At 38.2% G+C, this 24,819-nt stretch overlaps 1 protein-coding gene across 4 annotated transcripts in view; it reads left to right on the forward strand.

The window, feature by feature from the left end:
* Window positions 1–24,819, forward strand: part of LOC108701477 (1-phosphatidylinositol 3-phosphate 5-kinase) — a 124,893-nt gene that overhangs the window by 22,779 nt on the left and 77,295 nt on the right. For 3 of the 4 annotated variants that reach the window (XM_018236208.2, XM_018236209.2, XM_018236210.2), the window contains 7 exons: window positions 6,574–6,712; window positions 7,798–7,955; window positions 12,687–12,798; window positions 13,579–13,726; window positions 17,625–17,792; window positions 20,872–20,934; window positions 22,324–22,453. In XM_018236208.2, coding sequence (XP_018091697.1) covers window positions 6,574–6,712; window positions 7,798–7,955; window positions 12,687–12,798; window positions 13,579–13,726; window positions 17,625–17,792; window positions 20,872–20,934; window positions 22,324–22,453 — 918 coding nt within the window. The remainder of the gene's footprint in view (window positions 1–6,573; window positions 6,713–7,797; window positions 7,956–12,686; window positions 12,799–13,578; window positions 13,727–17,624; window positions 17,793–20,871; window positions 20,935–22,323; window positions 22,454–24,819) is intronic. The other variant, XM_018236211.2, reaches the window with a different exon arrangement.

The raw sequence follows: 24,819 nt of genomic DNA on the forward strand, positions 1-24,819 counted from the left end.
AAAAAATTGCATTATATAATAGGTGGCAATATCAGAATAGTTTTATCACCATCAAACCTTTGAGTAAATTAGCATACAGACCTCCGTTCAGAGACCCCAAAGCATATAATACCCTTGTGCATTTTGTTATTTCATCTCCTCTGGGGTTGCACGATCTTGCATTCTTCAGTCGCTAACTATGCATGTAGATGTCCCAGTTCAGCCTTTGATCTGTACCTAGATCTAGACAGTCTTTTAAATGTGACCAAGCATAGACAGATCGAATGTGCTTTTCAACCAATGGGTCCATGGGCTACACAGAAAGAAGCATACAAAGGGCTGGATTTGGAAAGCCATCAAACCACATACCAATCTTAACTGCTGCACACTAGTAATGATATCTAACTATTGTCAGTGACAGGATGGAGCAGGTTTTTTAATTTCAAGTTTTTCAAATTTACAATATATTGTGAGAGCAGCAAAAGGCATATACAAATATCTGGACAGTCTGCAAAGTAAAAACAGGCTCCATGCTCCTCCTGTTTTTTGTTATTTTGGATCACAAAGACTTGCAGCTTTCTTTTCAGATTAAAAAGAAAACCCAAGTTATTTTTTTTAATGAAAACATCCAAAACTGGTAAAAAATCCTTCCCCGTCTCTATGCCTGCTGCACAGCAATTACAGTAGAACCATGATTTACGGCACACAAATTTACAGTTTTCTGGATTATTCACAGTCCATTGTTCATATGCTCCATTTGTTTTTTCCCAGATTTTAAATGTTTCTGAATTTAACATTTGTATTGCTCGTTGACTCCCTTCTAAAAAAAAAGAAATGCTCTGTAAGGCTAAAGATGTATTGTTATTGTTACATTTTATTACTGATCCTTCTATTCAGACCCTTTCCTATTGATATTCCAGTCTCTTATTCAAATCAGTGCATGGTTGCTAGGGTAATTTGGACCCTAGTTACCAGATTGCTTAAAGGACTAGTAACATTTTTTTTAAAAAAATTTGTTTGTATAGCACGAAAAGAAAAACACAAAGACATATTAAACTTTAAAATCGCAAAATCTTTATTAAGATATAACTTACCAAAACTCCGCTACCGCTCCTCTTCAGAAAAGGCGATAGGGCGATGATCCATCGTGCGGCTCTCGATTTCTCCTCCCTGGCTATCTCCTATAAGGAAGGCAGGGAGGAGAAATTGAGCGCCGCATGATGGTTTGCCTGATCGCCTTTTCTGAAGAGGAGCACAAGCGGAGTTTTGGTTAGTTATATCTTAACAAAGACTTTGTGATTTTAAAGCTTAATATGTCTTTGTGTTTTTTTTCCGTGTTATACAAACAAGTTTTTAAAAAAAAAATGTTTTGATGTTACTGGTCCTTTAAGATGCAAACTGGAGAGCTGCGAAATAAAAAGCTAAAAACCACAAATAATAAATGAAAACAAATTGCAATTTGTCTCAGAATATCACTACACCAGGGGTCCCCAACGTTTTCTTACCTTTGAGCCACATTCAAATGTAAAAAGAGATGGGGAGCAACACAAGCATGAAAAAGTCCCTTGGGGTGCCAAATAAGCGCTGTGGTTGGCTATTTTGTACCCCCTATGTGGACTGGCAGCCTACAAGAGGCTCTACTTGACACTATACTTCGTTTTTATGCAATTAAAACTTGCTTTAAGGTCGGAATTCAAAAATAAGCACCTGCTTTGAGGACCCTGAGAGCCACATCCAAGGTGTTGGAGAGCAACATGTTGCTCGCTAGCTACTGGTTGGGGATCACTGCTCTACGCCATACTAAAAGTTATCTCAAAGGTGAACCCTATTGGCTCAATTTTCTTTTATACACAATAAAGCAAACAGTGCAAAGTACAAGTTATTTGCCATCTTTCATTGTTTAGTGACACAAAAAGAATATAATTACATATGCATGTAGCCGGACTTCAGCACTTTTAAATGCACATACCTCTCAAAGGAGTTCACCTTGTAAACACCCCATAGCTGAAAAGAAATGTGGAAAGCTCAAAATTCCTGACCACAGCTTTTAAACTGCAAGTCGTCATATCCAGCTTATTTGCAGATAACTGCAGTACTGCTGACTATAAGCTTTCCCAACACGTGTGAACTGGATAGTTCTTACCTAAATTTTTTGGTGGCTGTTTGTTGTAAATGGTTAGTTTAGCTCACTCAACCACAAGAGGCTGGAATCTTGTATTGATAGGAGAGAACTGTATAGATGAGATAAACAAGTGATATCGGTAAGGTCAGATGAGGGTGGAAATCTACAGAATCAGCCAGGTCAAGAACTAGAAAGAACAATTAAAAAAACATGCAGCGAGGAAGACTGTTATGAAAAGGAAACCTATAATAATATTGGGTGAGGCAGTATGGGTTTTCTAGCTTTCCTCTGAAGGGGTTGGCTTCTTATGCAGTAGTTAGATCTTCCTCTAACTATAGCTTAGCAGTGATCTGACAGTGTACACTTAGTACTTGTGATGCAGACAATGAAACAATGATTCTAGTTGTATGTATGTATAACTATTTATAAAGCGCTGTTAAGGAGCCGCAGCACTGTACAGTGCATAAAAGTACAATATATATAAAAGTATACATGGGGGAGACATCACATAATAAATATATACACAATCATATGACAAAGAGCTATGTGGTAAGAGACATAATGGGAAGGAGGTCCCTGCCCCGTAGAGCTTACAGTCTAAGTGGATGGGAGGCTAACCTACAGGTACAAATTGGAGATAAAAAGTGCACAAGGTAAGACATAGTCAGTAGGGACAGGACTAGGCTAATGTTCTAGTCGTCCAAAAGGTAGACTCTTCGTTTTTTCTTAAAGAGATTAAGAGAACATTCCTTACGGAGGAATCCAGGGATGGAATTCCAGAGGTAAGGAGCAGCAAGATAGAAGGGTTTGAGACGAGAGGTGGATGTGGATGGTTTGAGGAGAAGGTGGCTCTGAGAAGAGTGGAGAAGACGACCAGGAACGTATAGTGAGACAAGAGAAAAAATGTTGCGATGAGCAGAGGAGGGAAGGGCTTTAAATGTTAGTAGAAGGGTTTTATATGCTATCCTTTGCTTAACAGGCAGCCACCCTAAGGATTTTAGTTGGGGTTGAGAAGGTTCCCTTTTAGGACAGAGCAGAAGGATCCTGGAAGCAGAGTTTGATTGATTGGAGGGGAAAGAGATGGGAGTCAGGAAGACCAGTTAGGAGGAGATTGCAATAGTCTAATCGGGATAAAATAAGGGCATAGATTAATGTTTTGGCTGTTGTTTGTTAAAGAAATGGGCGTATCGTGGCTATATTGCGGAGGAAGAAACGACCGGTTTTGACAGTATTATTAATATTATTAGAGAAGGAGAGGGACTGGTCAAAGATGACCCCTAAGCAGCGTGCTGAGTTAACCCGGGTTAATAGTCATGCCATCAAAAGTAATGGTGAAAGGAAGAGAAGGGCTCAGAGAGAAAGTAACAGAGAAGGAACGGTCAGAAAGGTAGGAAGAGAACAAGGATGCAGCTTGATCATGGATACCAGTTGAATGGAGAACTTGCAGTAGAACAGAATGGTTAACAGTATCAAAAGCAGAAGAAAAGTCCAGGAGAATGAGAATAGAGTAATGCCCTTTGGCCTTCACAGTCTGGAGATCATTTGCAACTCTACATAAAGCAGTCTCAGTGGAGTATGCAGGTCAAAAGCCAGATTGCATCGGGTCAAGCAGATTATTGGTGCAGAGAAAGTTAGAAATACGGGAGAAGACGAGACGTTCCAGCAGTTTAGAGGCTAGTGATAAGAGAGAAAGTGACAGGTCGGTAGAAATACAGGATGGGTCCAGTGTAGCCTTTTTCAGAATTGGCTTGACACAGGCCTCTGGGAAATGGGGTGTGAAAATTGTCTGAAGACAGAGTCAACTTTGCTTTCAAAGAAGTGAGCAAAGTCATGTTCAGGTGTTAGGGAATCATTTGTAGAGGGATGAAGTAGTGAGTTGAATATTGAAAACAAGCATTGTGGGTTGGATTTGTTGTTATTTATGCGTGTATTGTAGTGCTGTTATTTAGCCTGGGATAGTGCAGTACCAAAGCAGGCCATGAGAAATTTATAGTGGAGGAAGTCGGCTTTTGTATGGGATTTCCTCCACATGCGCTCTGCCACTCGCATACAGGAGCGCAGAAATCACGTCTGGTCATTCATACAGGGACGGGGATTGCGGGCACAATTGCGTTGGGGCTGCAGAGGGGCATGAGCATTGATAGCAGCAGAAAGAACCAAATTGTAGGTATTTACAAGGGAAACGGGATCCGAGGAAGTAGTGATGGAGGAGAAGCTAGAACTGATAGTCAGATAGAGCAGTTATATCAACAGCACGGTTGTTGCGGACCAGAATTTTTGGTTGAGGTGGGAGTGTGCGAGATAGAAAAAGAGATAAGATGGTGATCAGAGAGAGGAAAAGGATCAATGTTAAATGTAGAGAGTTTTAGGTTCTTGGTGAAGACCAGATCTAGGCAGTGCCCATCCTTATGGGTAGTTGTATTTGTCCACTGCTGGAGATCAAAGAAGGTGGTTAAATGGAGAAAACGTGATGGCCAGGACTGGGAGGGGTTACCAATGTGACAATTGAAGTCACCCAGAATAATTGCTGGGCTGTCAGAGCATAGGAAAAAAGAGAGCCATGATTCAAAGTCAGAGAGAAATGTGGCAGGAGATTTAGCACAACAGCTACCCGTACAGCGAGAGAGTAGAACAGTTGAAATGCATGCACCTCAAAAGAAGGAAACAAGAAGGAAAAAGGTGTGGAGATTAGTTTATAGCGGCAGCGAAGGGAGTGCAGAATGCCTACTCCTCCCCCACGGCCAATAGTGCGGGGGGTATGAGAGAAGTAGAGACCGCCATAAGAGAGAGCTGCTTCAATAGCATTGTCATTCTGAGAGAGCCAGGTCTCGGTTATAGCAAAGAGCTGAAGAGATTTAGAGCAGAAGACATCATGAATTAAAGTGGATTTGTAAGTAACAGAGCGGGTATTAAGAAGTGCACAGGAGAAGGGGAGATGAGCAGATGGGAGAGTAAGAATTTGAATAAAGTTTGAAAGGTTGACAGTATTTGTAGGTTTGAGCAGAGGGGGTCCATAACGTGGGTGATGGCAGATAGGTATATGGCAGGGACCCGGGTTAGAAGAGATATCACCTGCAGCTAGTAACAGCAGAAGAGAGAGTGAGAGCAGATGGGAGAAAGATTTGAACTTCCTATGCTTATGTGAAGTAGTAAATGCAGGAGTTAGATTATTTAGAAAGCTATAGTTAAAGGAATACCATGTAATCCTTAGGCAAGCAATATACATAAATACAATACATAAAAGCAACTACCTGTTAACAATGATATTTTACTGTGTATCTGGCATCGGCATTTACATGTGTGTGCATAATTTTTAGCTTGCATATGTGTGTGTATGTATATAATATATATATATATATATATATATATATATATATATATATATATATATATATATATATATATATATATTAGAAGATATTCAGGATTTCAGGTGCATATACTAACTATTGTATGGCAAAACGTAATTAAAGGGATTGTTAATCTTTAAAAGGGTTGTTCACATTAACTTTTAGAATGATGTAGAGAGAGACAATCTGCAATTTGTTTTTATTTTTTATTAGTTGTGGTTTTTGAGTTATTTAACTATTTATTCAGCAGAATGGTGAGTAATAAAAAGTAGCAATAACAATAAATTGTTGCTTTACAGAGCATTTGTTGTTAGATGAGGGTCAGTGGATACTCCTATTACTCCTAGTGGATAATCTCCTATTAATACACATTTAAACCCAAGAATTCCCTTTTTGTGCAGTTTGGAAATTTGATTATGGAATCCAGCTAAAACGTATTCCTAGGGATTAGTATGGTAGGCAGAGACACACGTGGAGATTCGGGGAGATTTAGTCGCCTGGTGACAAATCACCTCTTTTTGGGGGACTAATCTCCCCAAACTGCCTTCACGCGGCTAGTATCTAAATTGCCAGTGGGGTGGCACTTGGATCGCTTCGTTTTCCGAAGTCGCCCGAAATTGCCTCACGAGGAAATTTCGGGCGACAAAGTTGTACCAGACCTTTGTATACGTTTGTTATGGCAAATTTAGGTTTAAGATTAGGTAAACAAAACTTGTGATCTTTAACTTAAGTATAAACTGACTGAGAATTTGTCCCTATCTGCTTTATTATGGGAAGGGAGTTTGGCAAACTGTTTTTTATGTCAGCCTTATTCTTTATCTATTCATAGAAAGCTGTATGTATAATACAAACTAGTATACATCACTGTAGACAGTAATATGACTCTTTATTCATCTCCTGGATTAATGCTACAAATGTGTTAAAAAAATTATTAAACGATTTTGCATAACTTGTGCATACAAATCACCAAGCAGGTTTGAGTTAGAAAACCAAGGGGTGGAAGACCACTAGTAATTTTCATGCATATTTTTTACTATGAAAATGATGATTGTAGTTTGGAGAGACTTTTAAATATTCCAGCATACTTTCCTGTTATGCATTTTTTTCCTTTCTTACATTTAGGTCTGCAAGCATTACTAACCTCTCCTTGGATCGATCTGGTTCTCCTATGGTGCCTCCATATGAATCCTCTGTTAGTCCACAATCCTCCCGAACATATCTGAAAAACGACACTAATGAAGAGGAGCGAAAGATTCTTCTGGTAAAGTTTTATCTGCTCAACGATAGTGTGTTGAATCGGTAGAGACTATGACAAATTTATGGTCTCTTCAGTGGCTTGCTATTGCTTTCTGCAGTTCTTTCATGATTCTATTGTGGAACTAGGTTTGGAGTTTTAAGATCTAACAGAGCCAGTAAATTACCCAATAAAAGTCCAAAACATGATCACTAGGGCTTCGTAAGAGACTACAGCAATCTGCAAGTAAGAGAGTTATGGGGTTATGTAACTAAATGCACTGAGTTTTACCAGATGCAGTAACCAGTCATCAGCTAGGAAGTGGAGCATAGAAAATAGTGAATTTAGATTCTAGTAAATATAGAATATATAGATGAGTGAATATAGATGCTAGTAAGAAGGACAATATTGAAAAATTATTTAAAACGGTATATGGAAAATAGTATGTAAATTGGCATATTTTATAGCAGCTATTAAGATGTTAGCTTTTAAACAGGTTGCCAGTAAAAGCTACCTGCTGTTTAGAGTAGATGTTGGACAGAAAAAGCCACCCTAGCCTATTGGACTAGAGGGCCTTATTATATGTTTGTCAGGCAGTAAGCAATGGCATTATAGTATTTGTGTATACTGTTTACAGTATATAATGTATCTATGCAAGATGAAGCATCTCGTCATTTCATAATTAGATTTAATTTTGATCTGCTCTTGAATGGTCCAATAGATATGTTTACATATTGTACAATATAATGCTGGGATATCACTCAACTCATTGCTACTCAAATGCTACTGTTGAGGGCAATTTGTAGGTGAAAAGTGGGGGATTCATTTGTCATTTGTATCTGATAAATTACGGTGTATGAAGTAATCTACTGAAGTGGGCCCGGTAGATTCAATGTCATAGTTTCATAATGCAGCAATTTTGAGGTAACAAGGTGTTCCTGTGTCCTTTCATTCTTCAGTTTCTGTTTGTTTTTTCCTGTTTTGGAAATCTACCCTTGTTGCCTTATCCTTGTAGGACTGTCTCCCAATTGATACACCATTGTGCTTGGCTTTAGCGTAGTTTTTATAAAAATCATTTAGTTGATACTGAAAATGTAATTAAATTGCAACAGGACTCTGTACAGCTGAAGGAGCTTTGGAAAAAAATCTGTCACAACAGCAGTGGCATGGAATTTCAGGACCACCGTTACTGGCTGAGGACACATCCCAACTGCATTGTGGGAAAAGACCTTGTCAATTGGCTAATCAGGAATGGGCACATTACAACAAGGTATAAAGACTTTCCTTGTATATTGTATTTATTGTATTTATTGTATTTATTGTCATGTGTATACAGGTATGCATTCTGTTATCCAGAATGCTTTGGACCTGGGGTTTTCTGGGTAAGGGATCTTTCTCTAATATTGATTTTCATCCCTAAAGTCTGCTAAAAATCATTTAAACCCCACATATTCTCCTACTTCAGGAGACCCACTTAGTTGGGAGTCGGGTCTTGGCTCTCCGAAAACCGTGGGTTGCGTATATTCATCATACTACTTATTCAACTTATGCTAGGGGCACCTCGGTCCTGGTTAGGAAGGGTTTCCCCTTTGATCTCATGGAGGTGCGTTCGGACAGGGCAGGCAGATATCAAATTTTGGCGTGTGCTATAGCTGGATTCCCTATCCTCATAGCTAATGTGTATGTCCCTCCCCCCTTCGCAGAAACGGTACTTCATGATCTGTATCAGACACTGCTGCAATTGCCCCCCGCCCCGGTGTGTATCATGGGTGACTTTAACAATTGTTGTAACCCTCTATTGGATAGGCTGTCCGCCCCTCCAGTAACTACCTCTAAACTTGCAGATTGGGCCCAGGCGTACAATTTGGTAGATGTATGGCGCTGGAAGTATCCGGACCGCAGACAATTCTCCTGTTATTCTACTACCTATCAGTCATTGTCTCGAATTGATTTGGTAATGGTTACCCCGGATCTCCTCCCCAAAGTTAGAGAGGTTGGATATTTGCCACGGGGAATCTCGGATCATGCGCCTTTGCTTCTTTCGTTAGACCTCCTCTCCGACCCCGCAAATAGAACTTGGAGGCTGAGCCCATACTGGTTGAAGGTTCCTAGTGTGGTCGGGGAATCCGCTGATTCAGTTGCACAATATTGGAGTGTAAATCATGGCTCTGCGGATCCCTCGATTGCTTGGGAGGCTTTTAAGGCAGTCTCCCGAGGTACCCTAATGGCTGCAGTGGCCAGAGCTAGGAACGTCTCCAAGGACACTCTACAACACCTAGAATCGGCAGTTACCCGATCTGAAGCGGCTTATATTGACAATCCCACGACACAGACGCATGGGGAGTTTGCTACTGCTCTTAGGCATCTCAATTTGCATAGGATAGAATTGACTAAAAAGCAACTTCTACACGCCACCAGCACTACGTTTGCGTATGGTGATAAAAATGGCAAGCCTTTAGCTTTCCTAGCCAGTCCTCCCAATGGTACTTCTGCTGTCCCCAGGATACTTTCCTCAACAGGGGAAATGTTGACCTCCCCTCCTGAGATAGCTTTGGAATTCAGTAAATACTACTCCTCTCTCTACACCTCTACTGTGCATTACTCTAATGCTGACCTTCATGAGTATCTTAATGGGATTCCCATACCGAATATTTCGCCTCAGCAGGCGAAATACATGGATTCCCCGATTTCTCCTCTTGAGATTGCTGAAGCCATACTATCCTTTCCCTCCGGCAAATCCCCAGGCCCGGATGGATTTGTTATAGAATGGTATCGTATTCATATACGCGAGATAGTCCCCAAATTACATGAGACCCTGATGTATGCCTTTGAAAATTTTTCTCTCCCTAAAACGTTCTCAGACGCGACAATTGTGGTCATCCCCAAACCAGGGAAGGATCCCACGCTGTGTTCCTCTTATAGACCAATCTCGCTGCTCAACATGGAAATCAAAATTCTTGCAAAAATTTTAGCTAAGCGTCTTGTTAAAGTTGTATCTACGGTGGTGGAGCCTGATCAGACCGGCTTTATGCCTTCTAAATCAACCAGCTTTAACCTGAGAAGATTGTTCCTTAATTTGCAACTAAAACATGAAAACATGGGCTCCCGGCTGGTGGTCTCATTAGACACGGCGAAGGCATTTGACTCGGTAGAATGGCCATACTTGTGGGAGGTTGTTACTAGAATGGGTTTTGGCCCTTCCTTTACAAAGTGGCTTAAATTGATGTACAGTGAACCGAGGGCATCCATCAGGGTTAACAGCATTACTTCCGCTCCGTTTCACCTTACCAGAGGTACTCGTCAAGGGTGCCCTCTCTCCCCGCTCATATTTGCGTTGGCAATTGAACCCATGGCCATAGCAATTAGGCAATCTCAGGGAGTAAGGGGATTCATCTACAAAACAATAGAGGAGAAGGTCTCATTGTATGCAGATGATACGCTCCTATACTTAGCTGACCCACATGAATCGCTTGCCTCTGTACTTGGGATTGTCAAACAATTTGGTACGTTCTCAGGCCTTCAAATTAATTGGGACAAGTCCATATTATTTCCCCTTGACGGACAACTTCCAATAGAGACGGCTGCGGACTGTACCCTAAAAGTGGCAGACCATTTTAAGTACCTAGGGATAATGGTGCATAAAGATTCGACTTTATTTTTGCAGCATAACTTGTACTCTTTACACCGTAGATTTAAGGACACGCTTGCACACTGGACCAAACTCCCTCTCACGCTAATAGGCAGAATTAATATATGCAAAATGATTTATCTTCCTAAATTTCTTTATATACTGAGTAATACCCCCTGCCACATACCCAAGAAAGCCTTACAAGATATAGACCGTACGCAATCTGAATTTATTTGGGGTAACAAAACGCCCACACTGTCCAGAGCCACTCTCAATGCTCCACAGGATCAGCTGGGACTGTCCTCTCCCAATTATGAGCTGTATTATTTTGCCTCCCAGGCCTCGCATGCCGCTGGTTGGAAGGTGTTTGACGCTGATAACCCGGCATCCATAATAGAGGCTCTATATCTTACTTCTGTTGAAAGCCTGCACAATGCTTTATATAGAACTCGAAAGGATCTTGGCCCTTTACTACCTGTAATGGATGCCACTAAGAGAGCTTGGGATGCAATTGTGCAAATCACTAAAGCTGATACCACTCTATCTCCGGATTCACCTTTATGGGGTAATAGTAACTTTCCACACTTAGCCACATTCTCAGAGGTGGGAACATGGAGTAAATTTGGTCTTAAGCGACTGTCTCAAATATATGCTGATGGTACTTTTCCCGCACTGCCTAGACTTCGCCAGATCCTCTCTCTGCCTGACCTGTCCGAATTCCACTATAACCAGATCAGTCATCTTTGCTCAGCACAATTCCCAACCCCTCCTCTACACCTACAGTACACAGGGATAGAAATATTGATATCTCAACCCGCCAAGGTCAAGCTCCTATCCAATGCATATAAGCACTTAATTTCTAATAGATATGATCCCCGACCCAGAGTGAAGTATAAGTGGGAGAGTAGTGGGGTTTGTATAGACCCTGATGATTGGGAAGAAATTATAGACAACTTATATGTCCCACTGGTGAGTGTAAGAGACAGGCTCATACAGTTTAAGATCATGCATCAAACATACCTCACCCCTCAGAAACTATTTACGATGGGGAAAATGGCTTCACCCAGCTGTCCAAGATGTGGTGCTTCTGTTGCTAATTTCATGCATTTAATGTGGGATTGCCCAGTGATACTTAGATATTGGAGGGCAATTGTGAACTTTATGGCTACCGAACTGGATCTTCCCCAGATACTTAACCCTGCTACCTGTCTTCTGGGTCTCCTTGACTCCGTGATACCTAGAGTAAATACTAGATGCCTGATGAGGTTACTTTTCTTTTACGCAAAGAAAGTTGTTGCCCTGCACTGGATGGGCCCATCGCCACCAACTCTGACTAGATGGCTTGGACTAATTAATTCGCAACTGGAACTGTATAAACTCACGTACTTAGCACGCGGATGCCCGAAGAAATTTGAGAATATTTGGAACCCTTGGCTCGAGTCGCCAGCCACCTCGACCAACCAATGATAGTCCCTTTTTCAGCCATACCTCTTTTCTCTACTTTCCCCCCTCTCTCTTTCCTTCTAACTAGCTTTCCTTCTTTCTAATTTTTTCTGTTGTTAAAATTCAATAAAAATTAACCTTTTAAAAAAAAAATCATTTAAACATTCATTAAACCCACTAGGACTGTTTTGCCTCTAATAAGGATTCATTATATCTTAGTTGGGATCAAGTACAAGGTACTGTTTTATAATAACAGTGAAAAGGGAAATCACTTTTAAAAATGTTGAATTATTTGATTAAAATTGAGATATGGTCTTTCTGTAACTCAGAGATTTCTAGATAATGGGTTTCCAGATAACAGATCCTATCCTTGTATAATATTTTCAAGGCATAAGTGAAATAAATAATGACAGAAACAACACTCGCATTCATTTAAGGCATATACTCACTTTCATTGAGGCATAGACTGCTTTGTGATGAAATTTAACATTTCAGGTGTAACCCTGCCCACCAAAGGGGGAGTATTATCCCCCAAAATGCTGCCAGTTGTCACATGCCAGTCTGATTCACTAAAACAGGCTAAATGCATGCAAGTGCTGTTCTGTTGTTACTAAAGACAGTGGAGTGCAGGCAATTTTCTACTTTAAACTTTGAGTAAAAACCTGTCCCAGGTTAGAGCCATAAGTATAGCCCTAAAACTAAGGTAATAATTTGAATCTACTGAATGATGTTTAATAAAATATACCAAGCTATTTTATTTAATGTATTACTACTTAAACATTTTCTAAACCAAATTTCAGAAAAAGACATACATTTTTTGACTACTGTCTATTTCTGACATTATTTTAACTTTTAAATGTGTATTTAATAGAAGGAAGAATTACTTACAGCAGCATGCCAGCTAATTTTTTCCCCATGATTTTCTTTCAGAGCACAAGCCATAGCCATTGGACAAGCCCTGGTCGATGGTCGGTGGCTTGACTGTGTAACCCATCATGATCAGCTGTTCCGGGATGAATATGCCTTGTACAGACCTCTACAGGTTTCATATGCTTCATTCATATTGATGTTATGCTATTTTTGTTTTGTGCCTATATACATTGTAATTACAAGTTGGTCAGTTAAAAAAGTAGATTTTAAACCTGAATATATTCCATTGGAATTAACTCTAGGTTCCTATGTTTTTGTAGCGTATGTTCCAATGTGAGATAAAACTCTTTGATATTTAATGCCACTTATGTGTAGCCTGTCCTATTTTATATGGTTAAGGATTGCCAGGGCTGTCCTAAACACCCATATAATTAATACAAGGGCGTTGCATTGTCCCATATTTTATAACAAGATTCAGTTTTAGTACATTGATAAATGTGGTCCAGCCAGAAATTTAATTTAACAGTCCCTTTACAAGGCATAACGAAAACATATATATGTAAAATGATGCAGTAATTCAGCTATAGGCACCAGCTCTAAGTCAATATGCAAAACTCTCTATCAACAAATAAAAGGCTAGATTCCAGTGTTATGGTATCCTTATCACTGTATTTCTGAACCACACCATGTTTTTGTTAGCATAGATTTTCTGCCTGCCATTGAAAAAAATTTATGTTTCCAGAAAATTTATTTTTTTATGAGTGGTTGTATTTGTGTGAAAAAATTCAGTCTTTCTAGCACCTACAGTTTTGATCATTCCTTTACCTGTGTAGGTAGGTAATGGATAATATCTGACCCATGTTTATCGCAAGCTCTTAAGCCTATGCTAACTAAGGCCTATGACACAGAAGCAGTTCTTTTTCATTTACATTTTTTTCTGTTTCCATTTTAGAGTACAGAATTCTCAGAGACACCATCACCAGACAGTGATTCAGTTAACTCAGTGGAAGGGCATTCGGAGCCTTCTTGGTTCAAAGACATCAAGTTTGATGACAGTGATACAGAACAAATTGCTGATGAAGGGGAGGATAATATGACCAGTAAGATATTTCTTTCAAAACCGTTCTTAAATAATCTTATAAAAGGACCTGGAATGATTCTGCTCTGCATATTGACCTATTTCATTGTAACAAAATGGGGTTCATTATATTGTGTTTGCTATCCTTACATCCTGCTTTTAGGGCTATGGCACAATTCAACTCACTAGACCATTTTACTGTCTGTAAATCACCAGTACCAGTGGTATCATGTGTTTGCCATTCAAGTAAATACTCTATGATGTGGCACTGGGTGTTTCAAGTGCTTCTTTTTGTATCTTTTTGGTGAATTCTTTCCCCAAACTCTTACAGTTCCTGTGTCCTTATGTCATTCCATGCTTCTGAAGACCCTGGCCCCTTTGATTTTATGGTGGACCATGCACCAATCTCCACCCAAAAATGTGTTACATTAAATGTTTCGCTTCAGTAGCAATGTGTGGATTACACAATAATCTCTGCATCATCTCTGTTTTCTGTAATCCTGACCAAACCGCACTGGTGGTTAGCTGTAACCATACTTTAATTTTCTCCTGCTTTCTGGCAGTGTTGTTTGGTCAGTGAGATGTCTCCAGCCATTACAGTGGATGTGAGGGTATTTGTATCCACCATCATCAAAAGCTTATTTTGGTTCCCTTTTTCGCATGCAAAAAAAAGTATTAGCTGATGTCAACCTAAACATATGCCAAGAAACTGGCATAGCTAGTAAAACTGCATTAGCCCATCAGTTTTTCAGACCACTTTTTTTTTCTCTCAAGTTTACTAGTCTTTGTTTTAATGGACTTTGCCAAGCCAATGTAAATTGTGATTTAGCTTTGGCTTAATCACTCTTCTTAATAAAGCCTCCATTAAATCATTAAATTCATGTCAAATGTTGGTCTTAAGTGAAATGCTGCAGCTTTTTAAATAGCAACTTACTTTTTAATTATATTTGCTCTTTAATTAAATCAAATGTATTCTATAAATATCCTGCCCAGTTTAGTGTGGCTAATGAATTTACTTCATGTCATATTTTTCAGTACTGCGCTGTTTAAATTATTCAATGGACTTAATACTTTACACTGTGTTATGCATTAAACATATGATATTTCAGAGATTTGTAGAGAAAAGAACTAAGGGGCCTTCCATATTTGAAAAGCACTTCTGCATTTTTTTTCAAGAAAACTTGGCCACTGGCTTCTATGGATGAGCTTCACGTAGTTTCTCTGAGGAATATTTTGGGCTCAATGTGCATGATCAAGAATATGTTGCTAAACAAGGCACTCTGACTAGAATAATTCCTATGTTTGTTATACAGTTCAGTGTCTGTGTTATACCTACATATACTTGTTATATTCCCATAATGATTTAAAGGGCGCGTTACCCAGGTATAAAATGCTATATAATGAAAGTACGTAAACATGAAACACAAATTCATTTTTAACGGGGAAGGAAAGTCGTTTCACACTTGGGGGTGCCAAATGTTATGTTCCCCCAAGTGAATGTATCTACTTACCTGAAACCCCGGGCCAGTGCTCCTATCAGCAGAAAACTGCTCCGGCCCAGGGTTATTCCAGCAAACACCACGGAGCGATCCTCTTCCTGCTTCTTCTTTCTTTAAATTTCCCGGGGCAGACGCATGCGCAGTAGAATGAAATAGCCAGCTTTTTAGTTAAAGTTCGGCCTTTCACTCTAATGCGCATGTGCACCCACGAGAAACAAGAAGAAGCCGGAAGAGGATCGCTCCGTGGTGCTCACTAGAATAACCCCGGGCCAGTGCAGTTTTCTGCTGTACCGGCCCAGGGTTTCAGATAAGTAAATACATTCACTTGGGGGTGCCTAACATTTGGTTGTCCATGATCTATTGCCTGCCCCTCCTCTATGACATAGAGGCAGGGCAGGCAATTACTTTCAATTTCCATTCTGAACTTGCTAGACCTCATTGAAATTCCAACATTCCTCCTCCCTCCTCACCATCTAATTGTGTAGCCAGTGCATGGGTATTGGCATCAGGTCTCCATTCTTGCAAATAATGTAAGTGAAGTTTATTTTGTTTGACGGAGATCATAAAATAGGATTTTGAATTATCTGGGGGACAGGTCCTGTTTAAATGTCCTTACATAACTGTCAGTATATGGATTTATTCTCTTTCTGGCTTATTCAGCTGCCTGATTGTTTTGCATTTTGCCTATAAATGTGGATGACTAAATTGCACTGAGCCAATGGATCAACCTGTAGGCCATTAGATTACTATATTTATTAATCAAAGGAGGTTGGAGTTATACATAGACTCATTAAGTATTTGTCTGTCTATCGTAAAACTACAGGCACAAGGTACATTTTCTACAATAACCTTTTTCTGGTGTTGCAAAACCACCCCTGTGCCATACATGATAGCAGTGTGTATTTTGTGGGCTGAGAAATGTCAGTGCTTATGGTTTTACAGGCAGTTTGCATTACATCCCACTGAAAAGGTAGGGGTGCTTCTGGGCCAAGCATGATTAGTTATAGTCCAAGCTTAAACAATACTAGCTTTTATTGGGCATGAATTCTATGGAGTATGTGTTTTGCACAGCACAAATCTAAATGTGAAACACAAAACAAATTTCTCAAATACACGGATAGAAATATACCTCAGAAATGACTTATACAGGATAATACATTGCTCTCTCAAGTCATATTTGATTACAACAGTATTTGTACAGTAAGGATAATCTTGTTCGGGGTTTCATTCCCATTATAGCAAATGGGGACCTCCACAAGGAAGATAAGCATGATATTGGTGACCTTGTTCTGCATTTAGTAATACTAATTCCCTTGAGACAATGGCAGCAGTCTACTGGAATTTAGAATTTGTTTACAGATAAATCTGTCAAAAGCTTTTGGTGTGTTAACTAAAAAGCATAAGTTTACTTTGAAAGGGTTTCTCCTAGGAAGAAATATTGTATAAATACTATAACAAAATAGAAGCTTCACCGGTTTCTCATTATCTCTTGAGGACTGACATGCTACCAATTCTCAGACTTCTATATGGAAATTTATACAAGTCTTAATTTCCCCATAGAAATAATTATGTTAACCAAATGCCCAATGTGCCATTGCCAATTATTGAGCCGTGTAACATGCAAGAATTGAAATGACCTTCCGGTCAGTGGTTGCATGTAATTTTAGGATTTGTTTTCCATGAAACAAAATTCATTTTGAAGGAATATTTGCAGGATTTTATTATAGGAGGTCAAGTAAAAAAAACACTCACTTTTATATATACCTTTTATCTTTAGCTGTAATCTTGAATGTATATACTTGTGGTGTATGTGAATGTAAATTTTTATTTGTGCTCAGAGTGTTTCTTCTAGATAATTAAATCTAAATGTCTTGTTGATTTTTCAGCTTAGTCATTCTCCTTGTACCTGATAGCTCTACCACATCTAGTGGACCTAAGCATATTGTGCAGATCTATCTTTGTCTAGTTTAACCAAAGCAATTAATAGAGCAGTTCATAATTATTTAGATTTTTTATGTGGAAGATTATTCTGTGCACAAGGTCATTTACCAATGGAGCAAGAATTATCAAACCACCTAGAGCTATTTCTAGTAAGGTTGTTAAAGGTAATTCAGACATTTTTACTTTATTTTTTCCAGTTGCGTGACAAATGTTAACCTAATTATAAATGCATATGTGTGCCTTGCTGTTCATTTGACAAAAAATACCTAAAACAATTACATAGAACTTAAAAAAGGACGGTTTTCTGAGTGATGAAATAACATAATGTAAACATTAACATAAATCTTCCATGGTTGCTTTAAATAATTAAACCTGGGAAGCTATATTTTATTTACTAAAGAGAGTTTCTCTCCTCCTCCCTCATTATCCATTATCTTCCCCCCTTCTCCCATTGCTCCTTTTCTTTTCTGCATTACTAAGACTCTACAAGTCCTAGCAAACGTACATCGGTCAGCAGTTTCCAATCTGCTATGGACAGCGACTCGGCCGCTTCCATCAGCCTCAATGTGGAGATGGACAACGTCAACTTCCACATCAAGAAGCATTCCAAGTATCCCCATGTACCCCTACACCCTGCTGACCAGAAAGGTATTACAAAGCAGTCATAAATAGGCTTTTCCAACAAAAATCTGTATTGGTCTGAACTAATTATTTCACAAACTGTGTATATACATATATAGGAATATGTTTTCTCTTTGCACATGTAAACTGGGTAAACATTCTTAAAAGAGCTTATTGACCTGCTGAATAACCACAAACTACCTCTTTCACTGCTGCAACCATTACCTGTACGTCATGCCGACATTCATGCAATCCCTCTTTACATAAAAGGCAAAAACAGAGCTGAGTGACTTGCAGGTTATATGCAGAATGGCTGAAACAGGTGGACTCCATACAATTTCAAGGATCACTGCTAACACCATTTTTTCCTTGTTACCAGCTTCTTAAAAATAATAATACTTCTAAAGGCTGCTGTACGTCTATGGGTTGAATGGATGGAGAGCACACGTGGTATGGCCACATTTCTATTGTTCAGATCATAGAAAAAGTTCTACATAGCACAAGGGTAGTTTTTCAGCAAACTCTGTTCAGTAAGAAGGGATAAACCGAGTGTCAAGCCAACATAATAAATCTTATTTACTAATAGTGCCATCTGAATAGCATGCAAATGGAAGGCAAGTAGCAGAACACTCATGTGATGCCTAAATGGATGTGGATGCATTTACAAAACAATGGAAAATGTTTGTCTGTATTGCAGAGTTGCTTGTACCTAGCAGTGGATGCAGTGGCAGATTAAAATCCTGTATGGTGGGTAAAAAAAGTGACAAAAGCAAAAATGCTTTGTATAGGCCTTATTAGCTGTGTGAAAAATTACTCATTGTACTTTGTGTGGCATAATGATGGCTTGCAGACACTAGGACAATGGGAATTGTCAGGAGCAATGGTAAATATCAAGCAGCCATTGCCTATAAAGACAAATTTCAGTATACCTAGAATCAAATTTGTAGCACCAGCAACCAGAGCATTTTTCTTAGAAGTATGGAATCCCTTTTCATACTGAATCATAGGAATGCCATCTACCATGAATGTATTTTAAGTAAATAATTTACATTTTTTTCTCTGTAATAAAAAACCAGTACTTTGTACTTGCTGGTAACTAAGCTAGTGTAAATCCATATGGTTTGCAATCCTATTGGGTTTTATAATAAATGTAAGGTGGCCATAAACTCTCTGCTCTATAAATAAAATGGATGCAGAGGATGAGAGTGTATGAGGGACCATATCACACAGTCATTTGTGAAAAGCTGCTATAACACGCCCAAAAATCAAAAATGACTTTTGCAACCTCTGTATCAAAGTTACATATAATTATGAAAGATAGGTTTTAAAAGAATTTCCAGACTGTACCTTGAATGATTTGCGACCACCGAAGTAAAATCAATGCAAAAAGTTCTGTTGATTAAAAAAGGACATTTAACCACTCTGTATATTTTATAAATACTTGTCATCGCCCTGATGTTTCACTAGCTCTTCAAGGAACATACTACAGTATATTACCAAAAGTATCCAGACTGCTCAATACCAATGCATAACCTCTCCTACTCTCTTGTGGCTGTATGGAAGCAAATGCCATCAACCATGTTTTGGCATCGAGTGGAAAGCCTTCCCTAAACCACATAAATGAGCAGTTACTTTTGGTATATTTAAGCGTCATGTACATATCAAAGTGTAGGTTTTTAGCTGCATTTAATTTTATTTAGATATAATAGGTATGATATGCAATAACCAATAATTATCAGGTTAACACATGCTTAGAAAAGTACTACGCATTTCCCTATCATCTATATATTTAAGTAATTAGAAGAAGGAAACAATTGTGTGCATGATAATCTCTGTTCTTTTTCTGACTCCGGGCAGGCTTTTTTGGGCTCCTTGGTATAGCCAGATTTAATTAAAGTTTTTTGGGCCAGTAGTCAGGCACTGCAAGGAAGAATCAGTGTTAGAACATAACCTATTAGTGGTATGACTAGAATTTACCTTGCACAGCAGGTGCTATGTTCTGTAAAGAAATGTAATTTTGCCAGACTTGTCCTTTTCTGGTGAGAAACGGCAAACCGTTTAATACATTTTTACATAAATTGCTTGTATTGTAACAATGTTCTGACCAAAAAACTGTGTGTAAAAAATTAATCTACATTTTCCCTTAGAATCTTTGTTCATTTGGAGAGTTTTATATTTAAAAGGCATATGTCTATATTTAAGTAATATTCATGAAATCAATTTCCATGAAATCAACCAACCAACAAAAATTGGTAACATAGTAATAGTGGCACTAATAATAATGTATAGATAAGACTAACCCCCTAAATGCCGATAAGCTTAACACATATCTGGGACATCAGTTATAATTATAACCCACCATTACTACTAGTAAATGCAGTATCTACTTAATTGTTGAATATGTAGCCATTTAGTCAGCAACTACAATACATTTTGTCTACATCTGAAATATGTGTGGAATACAATTGATTGTAGCTATTCCTGATAGAAAGGCATCACAGAATGCACAAAATACACTACTAAAAAATTATGGGTATTTAAACCAGGTCTAACAATTTCCAATAAGTGAGCAGCCTTAACAGGATTAGAAATCTTGACTCTAATAACAGGAATTCACTTGGCAAATTCCAAGAGAAGGAAGAACAACATCAAGATGTTTGCTTTAAATAAGATCGTATTGGCTTAACCTAGTCCGTTACCTTGGTCAGAGATTGCAAACTCTTCAGACAGAGTGATTTGCCCACATGGCTATTCAGTCCCTTGTTTGTTTGTTTGTTTGTTTGTTTGTCAAGTGAATGATTTGCACTTTGTGACCTTAAAGAACAAGTACAATGAATATTGATACAGTTATTGCAGAAGGTTTCTCTTGGTGTTTAATAAACACAGACACAGAAACCTGAATAGAGCATTTAAACAGCAAAGGAACGAAGACTGAGCATGCCTCTGAGCTGCAATGGGCTGGTGTTTCTGTTTTTTTCTGTTGTTTTGGCTGCTATAATTTTCTAGGCAATGAGTCAGGTAGGGTGTGCTCTGCATGGAACTTGGCTGGAAGAATTTAGTCATAACTTCTTTTCTTTCTTTGCTTTCTTACACTTGTTCCAAACAGAGTTTCATCTGTCAGAAGACGGTGGGCAACAGCTTGTTTCCATAAGCGACGCATTCCTTAAAGGTAACTATTTTGTGATTGTACTTTGATTAGATGCATGCCAACTTATAGTTCAGTAGTAGAATATTTTGTTTCTTTGTTAAAAAGCAGTGCATTTGAGTAGCTTCTTTTAATGTGTACTTTTTGTTATATCTTCAAGGCAGATGGAAAATCATGTAACATATGAATGGTAACCATGCATTATTGTGCATGGTTGCAGGTGGTAGGCTGATTTCTTTCTCACCTCTTGTCAAAACTGTTTCATGTTTCACGTTTTGCCTCTAATAATGACAAGAACTGAAAGAACTAGCTAAGAGCAGCAATGCACTGTGTATTACACATGTATAAATTATAATATATTATAATATATAATAAATAGCAAAGTGCTGCAATGGACTGTGTATTACACACATATAAATTATGATATATTATAATATATAATAAATGGCAAAGTGCTACAATGCACTGTGTATTACACACATCAAAATTATAATATATTATTATTACAGGATGTGTATGCTGAACTTTATATATCCTAATAATGTATTAAATGCTACCTTGTAAGAGCTGCCCCTATGTAGGACTACATCCTTCTATTCAAGGTTGAAATTATTCATAATATATAACATTTTGGCAACAATAATGCAATTTCTCATGCACACTGTATGTAACTTCTTCATTAGTTGTGCCAGGGGTTTTTCTTTATAAACAGACAGTGTCCCTAGTTGTCAATAAACTATTTCCCTACAGAAAACAATGAAATATATGTGTGTATTTTTAGCCAGCTATAACTAGCAGCTACTAACATGCCAACACCTATTTGAATATGCATGGGTTTTATTTAATCCCTGTAGGAATAACATTCCAACTGCAGTAACACATGGTAACCAAGTAGGGTTGCCATCTGGCCGGTAAAAAATTATGTTTGATGCCAATGTTGTTAATAAGGGAAAAAATGAAAACTGTAGTAAGGCTGGTATGTTTTTTCCAGAAAAGGTAGAAACCCTATAACTTATTACATTTCATGATGTAATGTTAGTAGTTTGTAGTTATGAGCAACATTTTTCACCAACTTTCTCTACGAAAATGACTCAAAAAAAGTTCAGTGTCAAACAAATGTTGTCGCCCATAAACATCATTGCATTTCAGCGAATTTTCGGCGAATCGAAATGGGTCAGATTCACCCATCATATGTAGTTAACAGTTACTGTTGTAGAGGGCCTTGTCATAATAAGAATTCAGCTTGCCCAGCATGTAATATGTTTTGTATAGAGATTAATTTTCACTGACTTGTCCTTTCCTATTGATGAACAGCTAACTGGTAAATTAGTTACAAAAATAAATTGCTTTTATTGTTACAATATTATGTGCTAAAAGCTGTTCTTACAAACTAAACTATGTATTTCTCTGTAGAATCTTTGTTCAATAGAAGAGTGGAGGAAAAATCTAAGGATCTATTATTTACTCCTTTGGGTTGGCATCATAACAACCTGGATCAACTGAGAGAAGAGAATGGAGAGAAACAGGCAATGGAGAGGCTGTTGTAAGGCTTATTCTTGTTTTATTAGGTTAAATGAGTAACTGAAATAATTAGGCATTAACACGCCTACACAATGTCTCAGCATGGTGCTAAATATAAGTAGATGCTAAGGTCAGTATTATTAACGTTACAATGGGTAAGAAAAAGAAGTACATTAACTGCGTCATTGAATATACATTTTATGGGAAAAATAGCTAGTTGCATTATTGACAGGATTTAATACATACACGAGGAATGTGTACAGTAAAATGTGTTCTGCTCCTCTCCCCTCTTCATGCACATTTCTAACTAATCAGTTCAATTAGATTAATTGAGTTTGCCTGCCCTATCTGGGTAGCTAGAACTTAGGCAAAAGAAAAATTAGGAAACAATGACCTAAGGTCCAGAACATTTTTAGGCTATGGACACACAGGCTGTTGTCAGAGGCGTATATTTGCAGGCTGAGAGAAGCAGATCTGCTCAGTGTCCCTGCTCCATTTGATTAGCCTGTGTGCAGTCACACACTGACCTCAACATTTAGATCTGATGTGTGTGACCCGCATACAGGCTAATCAAATTCAAATCAATAGAGCAGGGGCACTGAGCAAATCTGCTTCTCTCAGCCTTCAAAAATACACTGGCTGACAACAGCCTGTGTGCACATAGCCTTAGCCATTATAATAGATTTTTTTTTTATAACCTAATTATTTGGATACTAATATATGAGCCTTACAAAAGGTCATGATATAATACTTAGTCTCAGCTATGTTGATAACCTCTGTTATTAGTTCACGTTGTATGAAGGAGGCCACAAACATTCGCAGTACTGTGCTGCAACTATTTATTTATTTTGTATTTTGGAATAAAAAGTTGCAGCACAGTACTGCGAATGTTTGTGGCCCCCTTTATACAACGTGAACTTTTGAATTTCCTGGCCTTTAGGGTGTGACCTAATTAAGAAGGGGAGCCCACTAGATTAAAAGTGAAGGGAATCGCTGGGAAAATTACATTTAACCTCAGTTATTATTAATTACTGTATGTATTGTAAATTTCTGACCACAAAATACTGAAAACAATAAGTGCTATTTGGTTCAGTAAGTGCTAGTAGAATTGTTTTGCTAACAATATAGATTTATTGTCACAAGGATTTGGGAAAACATAATTTGCTTCTGAAAAAGTTACTAAAACTTTACATGACAGAATCAATTTCCTGATACACGTTTGCTTTTTGGATATATATGTTCCACGAGACTAAGCAGGATAAATGACCCTTTAGGGCAAGTGTTGTATAATGTTTTACTTGTACATGCATGAAAGGCCATATCCCAAAGACTACATTTGATCCAAATAATCTTTAAATTTTCTAAAAAAAAAATTCTCTGTAATAATAAAACAGTAGCTTGTAGTTGATCGAAACTAAGATATAATTGATTCTTATTGATAGCAACCCCAGTCTATTAGGTTTATTTCATGTTTACATGTTTTTTTAGTAGACTTAAGGTATGAAGATCCAAATTAGAGAATGATCCTTTATCTGTAAAATCACAGCTCCCTAGCCTTCTGGATAATACGTCTCTTACCTGTAGTGGCCTGATTTCTTTCATATAGCATTTTCAGGGCCATGTTATATTAAAGGGGATAAATTACTCGGGGTGCTTTTCTGAACACACCTGCAGTGGCATGAATTTTCTATTTTTAACTGTTTCTGAGATATTTTTAGACTTCTAGGGGCAGATTTAAGAAGGGTCGAATATCGAGGGTTAATTAACCCTCGATATTCGACCAGGAACTAAAATCGTTCGACTTCGAATATCGAAGTCGAACGATTTAGTGCAAATCCTGCGATCGAACGATTCGAAGGATTTTAATACAACGATCGAAGGAATATCCTTCGATCAAAAAATCACAGGCAAGCCTATGGGGACCTTCCCCATAGGCTAACATTGACTTCGGTAGCTTTTAGCTGCCGAAGTAGGGGATCAAAGTTTTTCTTAAAGAGACAGTACTTCGACTATCGAATGGTCGAATAGTCGAACGATTTTTAGTTCGAATCGTTCGATTCGAAGTAGAAGTAGTAGTCGAAGGTCGAAGTAGCCCATTCGATGGTCGAAGTAGCCCAAAAAACACTTCGAAATTCGAAGTTTTTTTAATTCGAATCCTTCACTTGAGCTTTGTAAATCTGCCCCCTAATGTCAATTTTTTTGGCTCAACTTGAAAGTCAGCAACTAAAGTCAGGCATTGTATAGACTGTTTCACTGACACTCATGGAATTTAAAGAGAGCTGTAGAGCTGAAGCCTGCCTAGCAGTATAAACTGTCTAAAATGTCTAATATCTCAGAAACCGCTAAAAATAGAAACATTATGTAAATTGCGAAAGTGCTCAGAGAACC

This window comes from Xenopus laevis, chromosome 9_10L (genome assembly GCF_017654675.1).
Source record: "Xenopus laevis strain J_2021 chromosome 9_10L, Xenopus_laevis_v10.1, whole genome shotgun sequence".
Classification (NCBI taxonomy): Eukaryota; Metazoa; Chordata; class Amphibia; order Anura; family Pipidae; genus Xenopus; species Xenopus laevis.